The sequence below is a fragment of the Triturus cristatus genome, chromosome 12 (genome assembly GCF_964204655.1).
Source record: "Triturus cristatus chromosome 12, aTriCri1.1, whole genome shotgun sequence".
Classification (NCBI taxonomy): Eukaryota; Metazoa; Chordata; class Amphibia; order Caudata; family Salamandridae; genus Triturus; species Triturus cristatus.
Window position 1 is genome coordinate 588,525,722 of NC_140595.1, and position 15,915 is coordinate 588,541,636.

Consider the following 15,915-nt stretch of genomic DNA (forward strand, 5'->3'; position numbering starts at 1 on the left):
GGAGGTCAAGTCATTAAGTGGTGTCACTATGGACCCATAGTTCTTAACAAACTTTCTGTAGTACCCAGACAGGCCCAAGAAAGCTCTGACCTGAGTCTGGGTAGTTGGAGGAGCCCAGTCCTTTATGGTCTGGATCTTGCTCTCCAGTGGTTGAACCTGACCCCCACCAACTAGGTGGCCCAGGTATACAACCTTGCTCTGCCCTATCTGGCACTTAGTGGCCTTGATAGTGAGGCCTGCCTTTTGCAGGGCCTCTAAAACATTCCTCAGGTGGACCAGGTGATCCTCCCAGGTGGAGCTAAAGACAGCAATATCATCAAGATAAGCTGCACAATAATCATCCAACCCAGTAAGGACTTGATTCACCAGCCTTTGGAAAGTGGCAGGTGCATTCTTCAAACCAAAGGGCATTACCACAAATTGATAATGTCCTCCTGGGGTCGAGAAAGCAGTTTTGGCCTTTGCACTCTCAGCTAGTCTGATTTGCCAGTAGCCTGCTGTTAGGTCAAATGTGCTCAAAAACTTAGCAGCTGCCAGTCTGTCAATGAGCTCATCTGCCCTAGGTATTGGGTGGGCATCTGTCCTAGTGACAGCATTGAGACCTCTGTAATCCACGCAAAACCTCATCTCTCTCTTACCATCTTGGGTGTGAGGTTTTGGCACAAGGACTACAGGACTAGCCCAAGGGCTCTCTGAAGGTTCAATGACTCCCAGCTCCAACATCTTTTGTACCTCAACTTTTATGCAGTCCCTGACATGGTCAGGTTGCCTGTAGATTTTACTCTTCACAGGCAGACTGTCACCAGTGTCCACCTCATGGGTGCACCAGTTTGTCTGACTTGGGGTCAGAGAGAACATATGTCTGTAGGCCTGCAGAACTTGTCTGCAGTCCTGTTGCTGATGGACAGTGAGGCTGTCAGAAAAGACCACACCATCAACTGAGCCATCATCAGGGTTCTGAGTCAACAGGTCTGGGAGAGGGTCACTCTCTTCCTCCTGCCCCTCATCTGTAGCCATGAGTAGCCCCATGTCTGCCCTGTCAACATATGCCTTCAATCTGTTGACATGAAGCACCCTGTGGGGGCTTCTGGGAGTCCCAAGGTCCACCAAGTAGGTGACTTCTCCCTTTTTCTCAACAATAGTGTGGGGTCCAGACCATTTGTCTTGGAGTGCTGCTGGGGCCACTGGCTCCAACACCCACACTTTCTGTCCTGGCTGGTAAACAGTCAGTACAGCCTTTTGGTCATGCCAAGCTTTTTGGAGTTCTTGGCTTGCCTCAAGGTTTTTAGAAGCCTTCTTCATATACTCTGCCATCCTGGAGCGGAGACCAAGTACATAATCCACTATGTCTAGTTTGGGTTGTCTGAGAGGTCTCTCCCATCCTTCCTTCACCAAACACAGGGGTCCTCTTACAGGATGCCCAAACAAAAGCTCAAAAGGGCTGTAGCCAACCCCCTTTTGTGGGACCTCTCTGTAAGCAAACAGAAGGCAGGGTAAAAGGATGTCCCATCTTCGCCTAAGCTTGTCTGGTAATCCTTTTATCATTCCCTTTAGGGTCTTGTTGAATCTCTCAACAAGCCCATTGCACTGTGGGTGATAGGGTGTGGTGAACTTATAGTTAACACCACACTCCTTCCACATTGCAGTCAAGTATCCTGACATAAAGTTGGCACCTCTGTCAGAAATGACCTCCTTTGGAAAGCCCACTCTGGAGAATACTCCAAGCAGGGCCCTTGCCACAACAGGAGCTGTTGTGGTCCTCAGGGGAATTGCTTCTGGGTACCTGGTGGCATGGTCCACTATCACCAGTATGAATCTGTGCCCAGATGCTGTTTGTGGGTCCATTGGTCCTACAATATCTATGCCCACTCTTTCAAAGGGGACCCCCACCACAGGTAGTGGTATGAGGGGGGCCTTTGTGGTGCCACCTGATTTGCCACTGGCTTGGCAGGTGACACAGGAGCGACAAAACTCCTTAGTATCTTCTGACATATGGGGCCAGTGAAAGTGAGGGACAAGCCTGTCCCAAGTCTTGTTCTGGCCTAAATGTCCTGCAAGGGGAATATCATGGGCCAAGGTTAGAAGGAAGCCTCTGAACTTCAGTGGTATGACCAACCTCCTGGATGCACCAGGCTTGGGGTCTCTAGCCTCTGAGTACAGTAGCCCTTCATCCCAATACACTCTATGGGTACCTTGAGCATTCCCTGCAGCCTCAGCAGCAGCCAGCTGTCTGAGGGGTTCAAGAGAGGGGCAGTCTAATTGAGCCTGCCTCAGATCTGCCCTGGAAGGTCCCCCTGTCCCAAGAAACTCAACCTGATCAGGTTCAAGTTCTTCTAGGACAGTTCCTTCAGGGCTCTCAGAACCATCCTCCTGGGAGGGCTGATCCACCACCTGAGGCAGGGGGGAAGGCACAGCCTTAACCCTACTGCTCTTTCTCTTGGATTGTGACTGGTCCATAGTTTCAGGATCCAGCACTTGTTCAGTGTTGCACTTTTTGGCCTGTGACCTGGTCACAGCAAGGACATGTGCATCTATCCCCAGCATTTCTGCATGGGTCCTATACTCCACTTCAGACCAAACTGAAGTTTCAAGATCATTGCCCAGTAAACACTCTACAGGAAGGTCTGAACTAACAACAACTTTCTTGAGGCCAGTTACCCCTCCCCAGGAGAAGTTAACAATAGCCACACTATGGGAGGTAGTGGCATTGCTAGCGTTGGTCACTAGGTAATTCTCACCTAGTATGATCTGTCCAGGGTCCACAAAAGCAGGTGTCACCATTGTGACACTAGCCCCAGTGTCCCTGTAGGCCTGAGCCATTCTTTGGTTGATAAAAGGTGTCTGTCTGTACTTGCCCAGGTTACTGGGGCCTACAGTAGAGGACAAAGCTAAGTCCCCATCACAGATCAGGACAGCCTGAGTAGGCACTCTGACTAGGCCAGAATCCTCCTCAGTTCCCAGGGTTAACCCTACTACACCCTTTTGCTGGGAACCACCACTTACAGCTGAACTAGGGGGTACAGTTGCCTTAGGGGCAATGGTGGCTGGGGGCTTATCCTTTTTGGTGCACTCACTAAACCAATGTGAGGTAGACTTACAATAGTTGCACCATGGTTTCTTTTGGCCTTCTTTCTTCTTATCCTTTTTGGAACCACCCTCCCCCTGAGCCTTTTGGGGGCCTGGTGAAGACTTCTGGTCTTTTTGTTTCTGCTCATTACCCTTCTGGTCTGCCTTTTTCTGATCACCGCCCTGGTTCTGGTTTTTCTGCTTAACTCTAGTCCTGACCCATCTATCTGCCTTCTTTCCCAATTCTTGGGGAGAAGTCAGATCAGAATCAATCAGGTGTTGATGCAATAGCTGGTTTTGACAGTTGTTAAGTATTTGTTCTCTCATGATCAAATTATACAATCCTGTATAGTCCTTAACCTTACTTCCCAATAGCCAGCCTTCCAGAGCCTTAGTGGCACAATCTACAAAGTCAGTCCAGTCCTGAGTCTGTGTCTTCTGGGTATCCCTGAACAACAACCTGTATTGTTCAGTGGTTAGGCCAAACCCATCAATCAGAGCACTCTTCAGGACAGTGTAATTATCTGCATCCTCATCACTAACTGTGAGGAGCTTGTCTCTTCCTTTCTCAGAGAAGGAGAGCCACAAGATAGCTGCCCACTGACTTTGGGGTACCTGCTGTACTTTGCAAGCTCTCTCCAAAGCAGTTATCCATTTGTGGATGTCATCCCCACACTTGTAGGGAGGGACAATCTTGCTCAGGTTTCTATTATCATAGTGCCTGTCTCTATCTCTAGGAATGTTGCTGCCACCAGTGGGTTCTAACCCACTTAACTTTTGTTCTCTAGCCAGAGCAAGCTTCTCTTTGGCAAGGGCAAGTTCTTCCCTCTGAATCCTCAGATTAGCCTCCCTCATTCTGGCTGCATGCTCCTTTCTCTCAGGTGAAGTCATTCCCCTGTGAGAGGAAGCATTAGAGGTGTTAGAGACATGGGAGTGGATGGATTCCCTTGAAGGGGATCTGTCCCTCCTGCTTCTCTGTGAATGTCTACTTGTGGGTCTGTATGGGGGGACCCCGTGCAAACTCCCATGTAAACTTAAGTTAGCCTGGCTAAGTCTCCTTACTTGGCTCTGGCTGTCTACCTCCCCATCTGAAGGCCCATCTGACTCCTCTGTGGTGGGTAGACCCTCCTCTGCGCCTAGGGCACCTTCCTGTGATGCCCTCTGAGCATCATACTCCTCTAGGAGTTGTCTTAACTGAAGGAGGGTAGGGTTTGCACCCTGTTTTATTCCTCTGGAGGTACACAATTGTCTCATCTCCTGGAATGTTAAGGTATCATACCTAGAGGGGGTCTTCTGCAGACCTGCCCCTCCTGAGAGAGCATCTACTTGATCTCCTCCCAGAGGCATGATCTAGTGAGGGTGTGGTGTGTGCACCTACCTACACTAGTTGTATCTACTAAACCTTTCTAGTAGTTGTAGTCAGGGTGTGTTATTCCCTTCAACCTACAACTACAAAGTCCAGTAGGACTTAAGTATAATAATCTATGTTATATGTACCTAGACAATATCTGTGTGATCTTTCAATTTAGTATCTCAAGATTACAATGGTATTACAACAGCAAGCTCAGATCCCAACCGCTGCTCACCAATGTGAGAAGTTGGCCTGATGTATGATGTCACTAGTTATAGTGTACACCTTATATCAGTCCAAATACCCTTATGGTGATTGGTTGTAAAGTCAACCTTATAGACCAGCTATCCTAGTGGTAGCATGGACAAGAGCAGTCTTAGGCTAAACTCTGAATGGCATGTGAAGCCAGCTGTGATACCATATATAATCCCTTGAATACCAAATGAAAGGACACCACAACAGATATATATATATAAAATAAAGTGTATTTATTCTAAGCAAACCCTCAGCACTCTTTATGAGTTTAGAGGTAAGTACAACACAGTCTTATTAATGCATACAGTAAGTCACACAGGTAAGTAATACAGTTAGGCCCTAGGGGCCACGCAAACCATATACTAAATAAGTGGTATAAGAACCACTGTCACGGAAATAGAATAGGCCTAGGCCTAGGGAATCGCTGGGGCTACACTACACTAGCGTTAGTTAGGGAGTGGGAGGCCCACGGGATTCGTGTGCAGAGTGGAAACACTCACGCGTAATGCGTAAAAGTCAATAGCAATGTTACAGTTTAGAAATAGATAGATTTAGGACACTTCCGGAGTAGCTAGGAAGTTGAGACTTGAAAACTAGACACTAGGATAGTCACTATCCTGATGAGCACCGGAGTACCCAAGTTACCTAGCCCACAGGCTGCGGGTGCATAGGGGTGAAGATGCGTCGTTTTCGTCGTCGACTCCTATGGATGCCTGAAGAAAGATGCTGACAGGCAGTCAGGGGAGAGTGTCCGGTGGATCCCAAGCCTGGGATCAAGAAGAGAAGAAACCTGCAAGCAGAGGGGACAGAGTCAAGGTCACTAGCCAGTGACCACGTGGAACCAGGAAGGAACCAGGCGATGTCGTGAAGAGTTGCAGGGGAAGGTGAAGCTTGTCGCTGGAGCCAGGAGGACCAGGAAGCGTCGAGGACGACCAGGACCAGGAGGCGAGCTGTCCCACGAAGGCTCTTGCTGTCGGCGGCGTCGAAGTTGGACTAGGACTCACCAAGCCTTGGCAAGCGGAACCCACGAAGAACAAGGGACTTGCTTCTGGTGCAGACCAGGAAGGTCTGGGGTGCTTCTTCTTTGCAGAGAAGCGGGAGCCAGTCTGGAGGAGCCAAACCAGCGCAGAAGATTTTAGGGAGCGTCGTCACAAAGGCCACTAGCCAGCGGGCAAGCAACCGGACAGACGCGGCAAGCAGGAAAATGCTGAAGGGCCCCACGCAGGACTCGTGGAGTGTGGGGGGCTGGTCTTCGGTGCAGATGGTGCTTGGGGTTGGGGCTTCTCAATCCCCGGTGCACAACTTCGAGGGTACCTCAGAAGCTGCGCTGTAAGTTACTAGCCACTTTTCCCAGGTAGCCGGTCCCACGTCGCTCGTCGCCTCCACGGATCTCAGCTCTGCTGCAGATGTGGATGAGGGTCGGAGAAGTCTGGAAATCAAGGCTCTGGTCGGGCTCTGCAGTCGGTTCCTCGTCGAACGTTTCACAAAGCAAAGGGTAGTCACTTGATGGTGCCTGTTTGCACAGGGTAGCCACTCCTTGGCTACAAGGGAGATTCTTCAGTCTTCTTCTTTCGTCGAATGTCGAAGGTCCAGAGTTTCTGTTCAGTTTTGCAGGTTCAGGATAATCTAAAGTCTTGAGGCCCAACTCCCACTCTTATACTAATCTGGGGGGCTGGGATACCTGCTAGGTCACGCCTTATGGGTGGGACCTGGGAGGGGGTGGTTACACCCACTTCCCTTTGTCCAGTTTCGCGCCAGAGCTGGGGCTGGAGTGCCCCAGCGCCGGTTTGAACTGGACTATGCAAGGAACACCTTGTGTGCCCCAGGCATGTCTCATTCCTTTCAGCCCACCCTGCCCCAATACACTAAAGGCTGTCTGGGGAGGTGCTAGCACCTCCCCAAGCAGGAAACCTATTGTCCAGGCCTCCCTGGCTGGGATCCCTCCCAGCAGCAGGAGGTCAGACTTGTGTCGTGGCAGCAGCATCCATTTTGTGATGCTGAGGCTTTGGTCAGAGGCTAACAGTTGAAGTATGATTTTAACATGTCTTTCCCTCTAGAAGGGGGGAATAATATTCTCATGTCCAGAAATGGCATGGGGGTATTATTCCCGAGTGTTAGACACCTTACACGACATGCTTTGATAAAGCCAAACCATAGTTACCATAACCGTCTAAGATTATAAGGCACTTTAAGAGTATATGGTAGGCTATATCATAGAACAGCTATAAGGACATGGTTCCGAAAGCTGCAGACAGGCTCAGCTCATGCTAGAGCACCATCTCACATGTTACCAAGCACTCTGCCTCCAGGATTGTCAAGGCCTGCCATAGGAGTGACTGATAGGTACACATGTGTCTATATGTAAGTTAGGTATAGGAATACTACACCTAAGCAAGGGGTGATTACACGACCTTGCCCCAGCTGAGTGATCAGCCAGTTGTGTCAAAATGGAAGGCCAGGCCAGGGGTGGCACAATACATGCTGCAGCCCCTGGTAGGCCTAGGGTACACCTATGCCCTGGGTACCTAGGGTACACTGTACAGGGGCCAATAAGGTGATCCTATCCAAATGGGTTATGCACCTAAAGTACATAGTAGTAATTTAGAGAGAGAACAGCAGGGCTGTGGGTCTGATTAGCAGGCCCACAGCCACATCTAAGTCGTAAACCAGTAAAGCAAAAGCAAAAAGTGGGGGTGAACATAGAAAGCAGACCCTACTCTCCTACACCGGATAGTACCATTTCGCTGATTTATAAGAAGCTTATCAATGATCGAATGGGTTTGCTGACCTCATTGCGAGAGACATGGATTGCCGACGGTTTGGAACTTGACGACGAGGATTGGGTGTCAGGGGTGGCCTCCCCGAAAGAGGTGGCTATCCCGGCCCGCTTGCGTTTCGTCCAGCTTAAGATACTTCATAGAGTGTACGTCACGGGGCCTGGTTTGATGCGTATGGGGTATTCGGTGGATGGTCTGTGTAAGCGTGGCTGTGGGCTACTGGGGACTTTCCTCCATATCCTGTGGGAGTGTCCGGAGGTGACTCGGTTTTGGTGTAAAGTGCATGCGGTGTTAGAAGAAGTCACGCATGTTGCCTTGTTGCCGGAGGCAAGGAGATGTTTGCTGAATGTCTGGGAGCCGACTGATTACAACGTGATGCAGACGCAGTGGGTGACTCTGGGCTATATGGTAGCGAAGCGTGACATTGCACAACTGTGGGGCTCCCAGAGGCCACCAACGGTCTCAGCGTGGAAGGAACACATGGACTGGTGTATGTTCAGAGAGAAAACGGTGTATGTGGCGAGAGGCAAGCCTGGGAAGTGGGTTAAGGTGTGGGGTCCCTGGAACTCCTATCGTGGAGGTATTTGCGCCCCACCCCAGACGCGAGAGAAGGATGCTGCTCTGTCTCCCTAGCCCGCGCATTCCTCTATGCTCCTGCGATATGTGCATTTGGTTTCTTCTGCCTGCCCCCCCCCCCCCTTCTTTCTCCCTGGGTTTGTGTACCCCTTCGACACGGGGAGCACATGTTACTACTATTGACCTCCTCTGCCTTGTGTGTGTGATGTTTTTCGTTTTCTTTAAAAATGTGAAACCTTTCTTTGCTTGTCTATGGACTGCGGCTGCGGCTGGCTGAGTTGATTAGCACTCCAGTAGCTCTCTTATTGCTTCACCGATGTGGTTGTTAAGATGTGTCTATGCTTATAGTGTGCATTAGCGGCCGGACTGTTGGTTGTAGGCCCATACTTGTATGTCTTTGAAACTGTAATAAAGGTTTTTAAAAAAAAAAAAAGACGCTGGGCACTCACCTCTTGAGCCTGACTCTTCATCTTCTTGTGATTCAGTAGTAGCTTATTTTTTGAGCTCTCAAGTAGGTCTGTGGTCTCCTTAAGTTCCTTTTGTGTGCGTTGGTGCTTTTTCTCAAGCTCCCTTAGGCTGCCTTCTAGAGTGGAAACCTTTCTCTCTTGCTCTGCCATCTACAAATGAAAAGGATGAAATGTCATTGACTCACACAAAATAGAGGGAAATGCACTTACATGTAATCCTAGTTGTTAATCATGGGACTTTTCACTAAACTGTCCCAACTAAGAGAGTGACCCAGGAACACTTTACAAAAAACAATTCTAATATTTCATACACAGACACACACCCCAAACCTCTGCTTTCCCTCAGTTCAGGGACCAGCTCTGGAGTCAGCTGACTCCAGGAGCCAGATTGAGCAAAGGGCAAAAGAATAAACAATGACATCAGACCACTGCTGTGGCTCCGTATAAGGCTCTGTGATGTCACATTTCGAGCACCGGAGTAGAATTGGAGCTGTTGCTTGCACCACCTACTGGTGCAAAAGAGAGATCGTTTATCTTTCCGGATGTAGTCTGGTGCCTGGAGGAAATCCATGAGGTAAGGAGAGTGCAGGAAAAGTATCCATCAGAAATGTTTCTTTAGAAAGGTGCATTATCTCTTCTTCTCATAACAAATCCCATTTGTATGTTTCTTGTTAAAACTAGACACCTATAAAATTCTTCATCCTACAGCACAATAAATCTAAAGTTTCTTTGATTATAGTTCGCTCCGCGGTGCATTATAGATCTGGTGGATACCACTACAATAATGGGGCAAAGGGTCATACCTGCATACTTCAGAGTCAAGAAAGTAATGCCTCGTCAACCAAACCCCATTTCACATCCCGACAAATATCCAGGACAGAGACGACCATGGACCAATGCTGAAGAAAGGGACTTCATCCTGGAGGACATGGCCCTGGTCCCCCTCAGCAGGCAACTACACTCTTGGTAAGACTGTAGCAGATTTTGAAGCACGGCATGATCCAGCAAGAAATCTTTTTTGAGACACATTGCCTTTCTTGGAACCAGCATAGCCAAGGAAAAGTCAATAATGCATCTAGTACTCACAGGTCCTGTCACTGTAAAAGCTGAGAGTCAAGCGAGCATTTATGCGACACAGTCTCTGCACCTTTTTGGTGTGATGAGGAGGTGGCTAGAATGCGGACACCATGATGCAATTACAGACTTGAAATAGGGTGACAACCTTCCGCAATAAATAAGTCATGGTCCTAAAAACAATTTGTCTGGAAAGAATGCAGCAAAAATGCAGAAAAACAAAGCATATAGCTCACTAACAAGCTGAGCCAAGGTAATTGTAATTAGGATACAACCATTAACCTAAGTGGCCGCAAAGGGCAACTGTTTATTGGCTCAAATTGAGAACTCATAAGGAAAGTGAGTACCGATTTAAAGTAATTCTCAAACATAACAAATGAGAAGGGGAAACAAATCGGGCAGCATGTTCAGAAAATTTATAAATATAGGAGATTATTTTGAATGTAATAAAATAACATAAAACAAATCAATCACGTCAGTGTCATACCAATACTCAGGAGACGTATACAGCATTAGGACCGTCTCTACAACAATTACAATCAGGGGCTAGTACAATATTGGTAGGCGTCATTCTGTGCTTCAATATAGCCCCACTTACAGCTCCTCAAGCCTCCCTCCTACTCTGTTCTCAGGGTTACTGCACCGAGGCACATCTCCTGTTTATTTAGATATTATTGCACCAACACACAGCTAACTGTTCCACTTAAACAGTTTGGCCTCGGGCTAAATGATGGGCATTACACCCCCCTATCCACACCTTTAGATTTTCAATGGCAGCCTTTGCTCCTATACACATACCACCCATTCAGCTGCCATGCACCAGCATATGTTGCAATGCAAGTCCTGAAACCTGGGCAAATGTTGGTAGCCTCGTAATATCACATTTGGCCACAGAACAATTGTTTTTGTATTTTGAGGGTGACCGGTGTCCTCATAAGCCTGGCAGCATAATTCTGACATCCCACTCCTCTTGAAACTTTACGATTGCTGATAGGTGCTCACCACCCTCATCAGAAACTAGTTAAGATTAGGCACTCCTATCATGTGTTGAAGAAGATTTCCCTTCTACCATGGCTTCTCAGGTAGAGGTCTGCCTACCTGAAGCCAAATGTATTTAGTTGCATCCTGGTGTAGTATGTTTGTTACAATAGTTTGAGTCAGAAACCTGACTGACATATACCTCCACTGGGCTCCATATCACCTCCTCTCATCCTGCGTCATTCATCTTGCCCAAGTCCCTCTGCAATTTTCCTCTCGCTACAACCATTTCATCTGAGGAATCATTAGCTAACATTCTATACATCTGTGAGACGGTTTTCCGCCCCAAAGGTTAGGATAGTAACAGATTTCCAAGAGGCAAATATCCTGTAGGGCATGTATGAACTCCCTGTATCTACTGATGGCATATCATAGTAACATGTATTTAAAAGAATGTGACTTATCCAAAGTGTATTTCTCACTCAGTTGGTCCCAGGTCATCTTTACCTCTGTACCTAATATCACTCTACTGTGGAGATTCTTATTATGTCCAATTTCTGGAACGTATTTGGACCTCTTCAGTCAGGTGCAGCTTGGTTCTAGTGGCAGTGTGAGCACGGAACCCATATCTGGGCACACCTGTCGCACTTAGGATGTCACAATGAAGAATACAAAAAAGTGATAGATAGAATGCTTGAATTAATCTCAGCCACTGTTAATTACTTGGGCCCAAATAGCCCAAAACTGGTATTGGATTTCTTGTACATAGAGGACCTGACTTGGAAGTTCGGTTTAGACTATTCCTTTAGACCAACTCTGATTGCATGTCTGGGTGTAATCTGAGGTGACATGGTGGGCAAAAAAAAACAAGCATTGGTATAGCCAATAGGTCTCGCATTTGGGACCTTATAAGTATTTAGCCATGCAACAGTTGCATAACTAAATACTTATAAGGTCCCAAAAGCGAGACCTATTGGCTATGCCAAGCGGCCCTGCGGCCGGTGGTGAGGAGAAAGGAGTGATACACGAGGCAGGTGGTGAGGAGAAAAGAGTGATACAGGAGGCAGGTGGTGAGGAGAAAGGAGTGATACAGGGGGCAGGTGGTAAGGAGAAAGGAGTGATACACGGGGCAGGTGGTGCGGAGAAAGGAGTAATACACGAGGCAGGTGGTGAGGAGAAAGGAGTGATACACTGTGCAGCTGGTGATGAGAAAGGAGTGATACACGAGGCAGGTGATGAGGAGAAAGGAGTGATACACGAGGCAGGTGATGAGGAGAAAGGAGTGATACACGAGACAGGTGGAGAGGAGTAATGAGTGATACACTGGGCAGGTGGTGAGGAGTAATGAGTGATACATGAGGCAGGTGGAGAGGAGTAATGAGTGATACACGAGGCAGGTGATGAGGAGAAAGGAGTGATACACGAGGCAGGTGATGAGGAGAAAGGAGTGATCACTGTGCAGGTGGTGATGAGAAAGGAGTGATACACGAGGCAGGTGATGAGGAGAAAGGAGTGATACACAAGGCAGGTGATGAGGAGAAAGGAGTGATACACAAGGCAGGTGGAGAGGAGTAATGAGTGATACACTGGGCAGGTGGCGAGGAGAAAGGAGTGATACACTGCGAGGCAGGTGGTGAGGAGAAAGGAGTGATACACAAGGCAGGTGGAGAGGAGTAATGAGTGATACACGACGCAGGTGGCGAGGAGAAAGGAGTGATACACCGCGAGGCAGGTGGTGAGGAGAAAGGAGTGATACACGAGGCAGGTGATGAGGAGAAAGGAGTAATACACGAGGCAGGTGGTGAGGAGAAAGGAGTGATACACTGTACAGGTGGTGATGAGAAAGGAGTGATACACGAGGCAGGTGATGAGGAGAAAGGAGTGATACACGAGGCAGGTGATGAGGAGAGAGGAGTGATACACAAGGCAGGTGGAGAGGAGTAATGAGTGATACACTGGGCAGGTGGTGAGGAGAAAGGAGTGATACACGAGGCAGGTGGAGAGGAGTAATGAGTGATACACGAGGCAGGTGGCGAGGAGAAAGGAGTGATACACCGCGAGGCAGGTGGTGAGGAGAAAGGAGTGATACACGAGGCAGGTGATGAGGAGAAAGGAGTAATACACGAGGCAGGTGGTGAGGAGAAAGGAGTGATACACTGTACAGGTGGTGATGAGAAAGGAGTGATACACGAGGCAGGTGATGAGGAGAAAGGAGTGATACACGAGGCAGGTGATGAGGAGAGAGGAGTGATACACAAGGCAGGTGGAGAGGAGTAATGAGTGATACACTGGGCAGGTGGTGAGGAGAAAGGAGTGATACACGAGGCAGGTGGAGAGGAGTAATGAGTGATACACGAGGCAGGTGGCGAGGAGAAAGGAGTGATACACCGCGAGGCAGGTGGTGAGGAGAAAGGAGTGATACGCGAGGCAGTTGGTGAGGAGAAAGGAGTGATACACGAGGCAGATGGTGAGGAGGAAGGAGTGATGTAAGAGACAGTTGTGAGGGGAAAGGAGTGATACGAGACAGGCGGTGAGGAGAAATGAAGGGAAAAGGACACATGAATGAGGAGGAGATTGAATCTGAACTGAGGGAATTCGCTCAGGGGGAGCTTAGGGACTCGGACAGTTAACGCTCTCTTCTTTGTAGTAATTTTATTTTCTCGTATTTAAATGAAAAGTGTGGAAAGCTGTCGTGTTTGGAGACAGAAGGACTGGGATAACGTGGAGAATGAGCGAGCAGAGTGAGGGAGGATGTGAGCATGAGGGGCAGAGAGTAAGGAGGGGAGAGACATAAGTAGTCAAGTCACAACTCCCCCTGCATCAAAAACATATGAACATGTGCTTGTTGATGCAACTGGTGCTCATGCACAGCGCTCCGATTCCGAGTTGGCTCTGTACAAACCTGCAAGCACAGGAAGCCAGGGAGGGCACCGCACAGACTCGTGCGAAGAAAGGAGGCGAGCGAGCTATGCCGGGCTGCCGCCAGAGCACGTCAGGGAGGAATGCGGCCCGGGAGTGATGTCAGCGCAGAGTGAGGGAGGCGGTGAGCATGAGGGGCAGAGAGAAAGGAGGGGAGATATAAGTAGTCAAGTTACAACTCCCCCTGCATCAAAAACATATGAACGTGTGCTTGTGTGATGCAACTGGTGCTCATGCACAGCGCTCCGATGCAGAGTTGGCGCTGTACAAACCTGCAAGCACAGGAAGCCGGAGAGGGCACCGCACAGATTCGTGCGAAGAAGGGAGGCGCGCGAGCTATGCCGGGCTGCCGCCAGAGCACGTCAGGGAGGAATGCGGCCCGGGAGTGATGTCAGCGCAGAGTGAGGGAGGCGGTGAGCATGAGGGGCAGAGAGTAAGGAGGGGAGAGACATAAGTAGTCAAGTCACAACTCCCCCTGAATCAAAAACATATGAACATGTGCTTGTGTGATGCAACTGGTGCTCATGCACAGCGCTCCGATTCCGAGTTGGCTCTGTACAAACCTGCAAGCACAGGAAGCCAGGGAGGGCACCGTACAGACTCGTGCGAAGAAGGGAGGCCAGCGAGCTATGCCGGGCTGCCGCCAGAGCACGTCAGGGAGGAATGCGGCCCGGGAGTGATGTCAGCGCAGAGTGAGGGAGGCGGTGAGCATGAGGGGCAGAGAGAAAGGAGGGGAGATGTAAGTAGTCAAGTCACAACTCCCCCTGCATCAAAAACATATGAACGTGTGCTTGTGTGATTGTTAGACCCGGCCTCGTAGCATGGCTCTTCCTGTCCTCGCACTACCTAACCTGGTACCAGGGACCCCAAGCACACGGCCCAGCCGATCCTTCCCACCAGAACACACACACACGCAGCCCGGGCCTCCCCATCCATGGCCTCTCTCCTTTCGGCCACCCCGGGCTCGCGTGCCCACTTCGTGCACCAAGATGGCCGCCCGGCCCCAGCACAACCCAGGGCCTAGAGGCGCCACTCCGGCTGGAGGACATCACGCTTCCAGGGGATGAGAGAGGGAGGAGCAGTTTCTATCGCACCTCTGAACTCCCCTGGGACGATGGGTTTCGATCGGCACTCCGGCCTCCCTGAGGGCTGGCTCCACGCCTGCTGGGTGTCTGGGACTCCTCCCGACCCGGCCCTGAAAGGATCAAAAGACAATAGCAGGAAACCTCGACAAGCAACCCCCAGGTGACAAGACCCCTGCCTGCACAGACTCCGGACATCAAAGAGGGGTCGACCTTTAACAAGGGGTGCTCTGGGACTGTCCGGCAGATTCGCCTTGGAACATCTGAGCCCTGCTGAGTGACTCGCGGCTCCCCGAAGAACGTAAGACCTCCGAACTTGTGCTTGAGCCCTGCTGAGTGACTCGCGGCTCCCTGAAGATCGTAAGACCTCCGAACTTGTGCTTGAGCCCTGCTGAGTGACTCGCGGCTCCCTGAAGATCGTAAGACCTCCGAACTTGTGCTTGAGCCCTGCGGAGTGACTCGCGGCTCCCCGAAGAACGTAAGACCTCCGAACTTGTGCTTGAGCCTTGCTGAGTGACTCGTGGCTCCCTGAAGATCGTAAGACCTCCGAACTTGTGCTTGAGCCTGCTGAGTGACTCGCGGCTCCCCCTGACTCTCTTTGGTCCCGCCGGACCCCACGACGACAAGCGTATCCCCCAGCTCGAGGATTGTGAGCTGTGCGCCGGGTACGCTCCTGCATTTGATCCGATTCCCCCCAAAGACTGTCCCGCTACCTCCTATCCCCGCCAAGACTCTGTGAGCCCACGCTCTGCTTGTAAATATCTGCCTTGCTGATCATAAAGATCCTACCACTTCGATTTGATAAAAGCTTGAATCTTAAGAACCCTCGGTGTGGTGTCTCTTTGTCGTGTGGTGCCAAGTGTACGATCCTAGGTACGAGATTCCTCCCCTGCGGAATCTCCCGCCAGTGCCCGGCTTCGATACCTTGAGGGTGGGTCTCAGGACAGTCAGGGCCCCCTCCGGGCTCCCCTGAGGTCGCCTTCTAACATTGGTGGCAAGCGACGGGATTCGGGCCCATAACCTAGAGATCGTACCGTGAACGACTGACACACTACCGACAAAGATGGCAGAAGGAAGCGCCATGAGCCCCGCAGAAACCAACACCAACAGGGTGTTCCAGGTGGAACAACTAGAAGAATACACGCACAAAGAACTGAAACAATTCTGCAAAGAACTTAAAATCGCTACCACCGGTCTCAACACCAAAGAAGATTTGCAGAAAGCACTGAAAGCTTGGGTGGATGCCGGGGCCTCCCGCCCAGAAGGCATGGGGGAGCGACACGACGAAGCAGAACCCACCCAAGGCGAAAGCAGCAGCAATCAGGTGCGAGGCTTCGTGCCAGACGGGGGCCTTTCCACGGAAGAGCTCG

General features: G+C 50.0%; 1 protein-coding gene across 1 annotated transcript in view; it reads right to left on the reverse strand.

The window, feature by feature from the left end:
* Window positions 1-15,915, reverse strand: part of PMFBP1 (polyamine modulated factor 1 binding protein 1) — a 2,019,859-nt gene that overhangs the window by 480,887 nt on the left and 1,523,057 nt on the right. Inside the window, exon 36 of the mRNA XM_085636957.1 lies at window positions 8,475-8,642. Within this exon, the coding sequence (XP_085493083.1) occupies window positions 8,475-8,642 (168 nt within the window). The remainder of the gene's footprint in view (window positions 1-8,474; window positions 8,643-15,915) is intronic.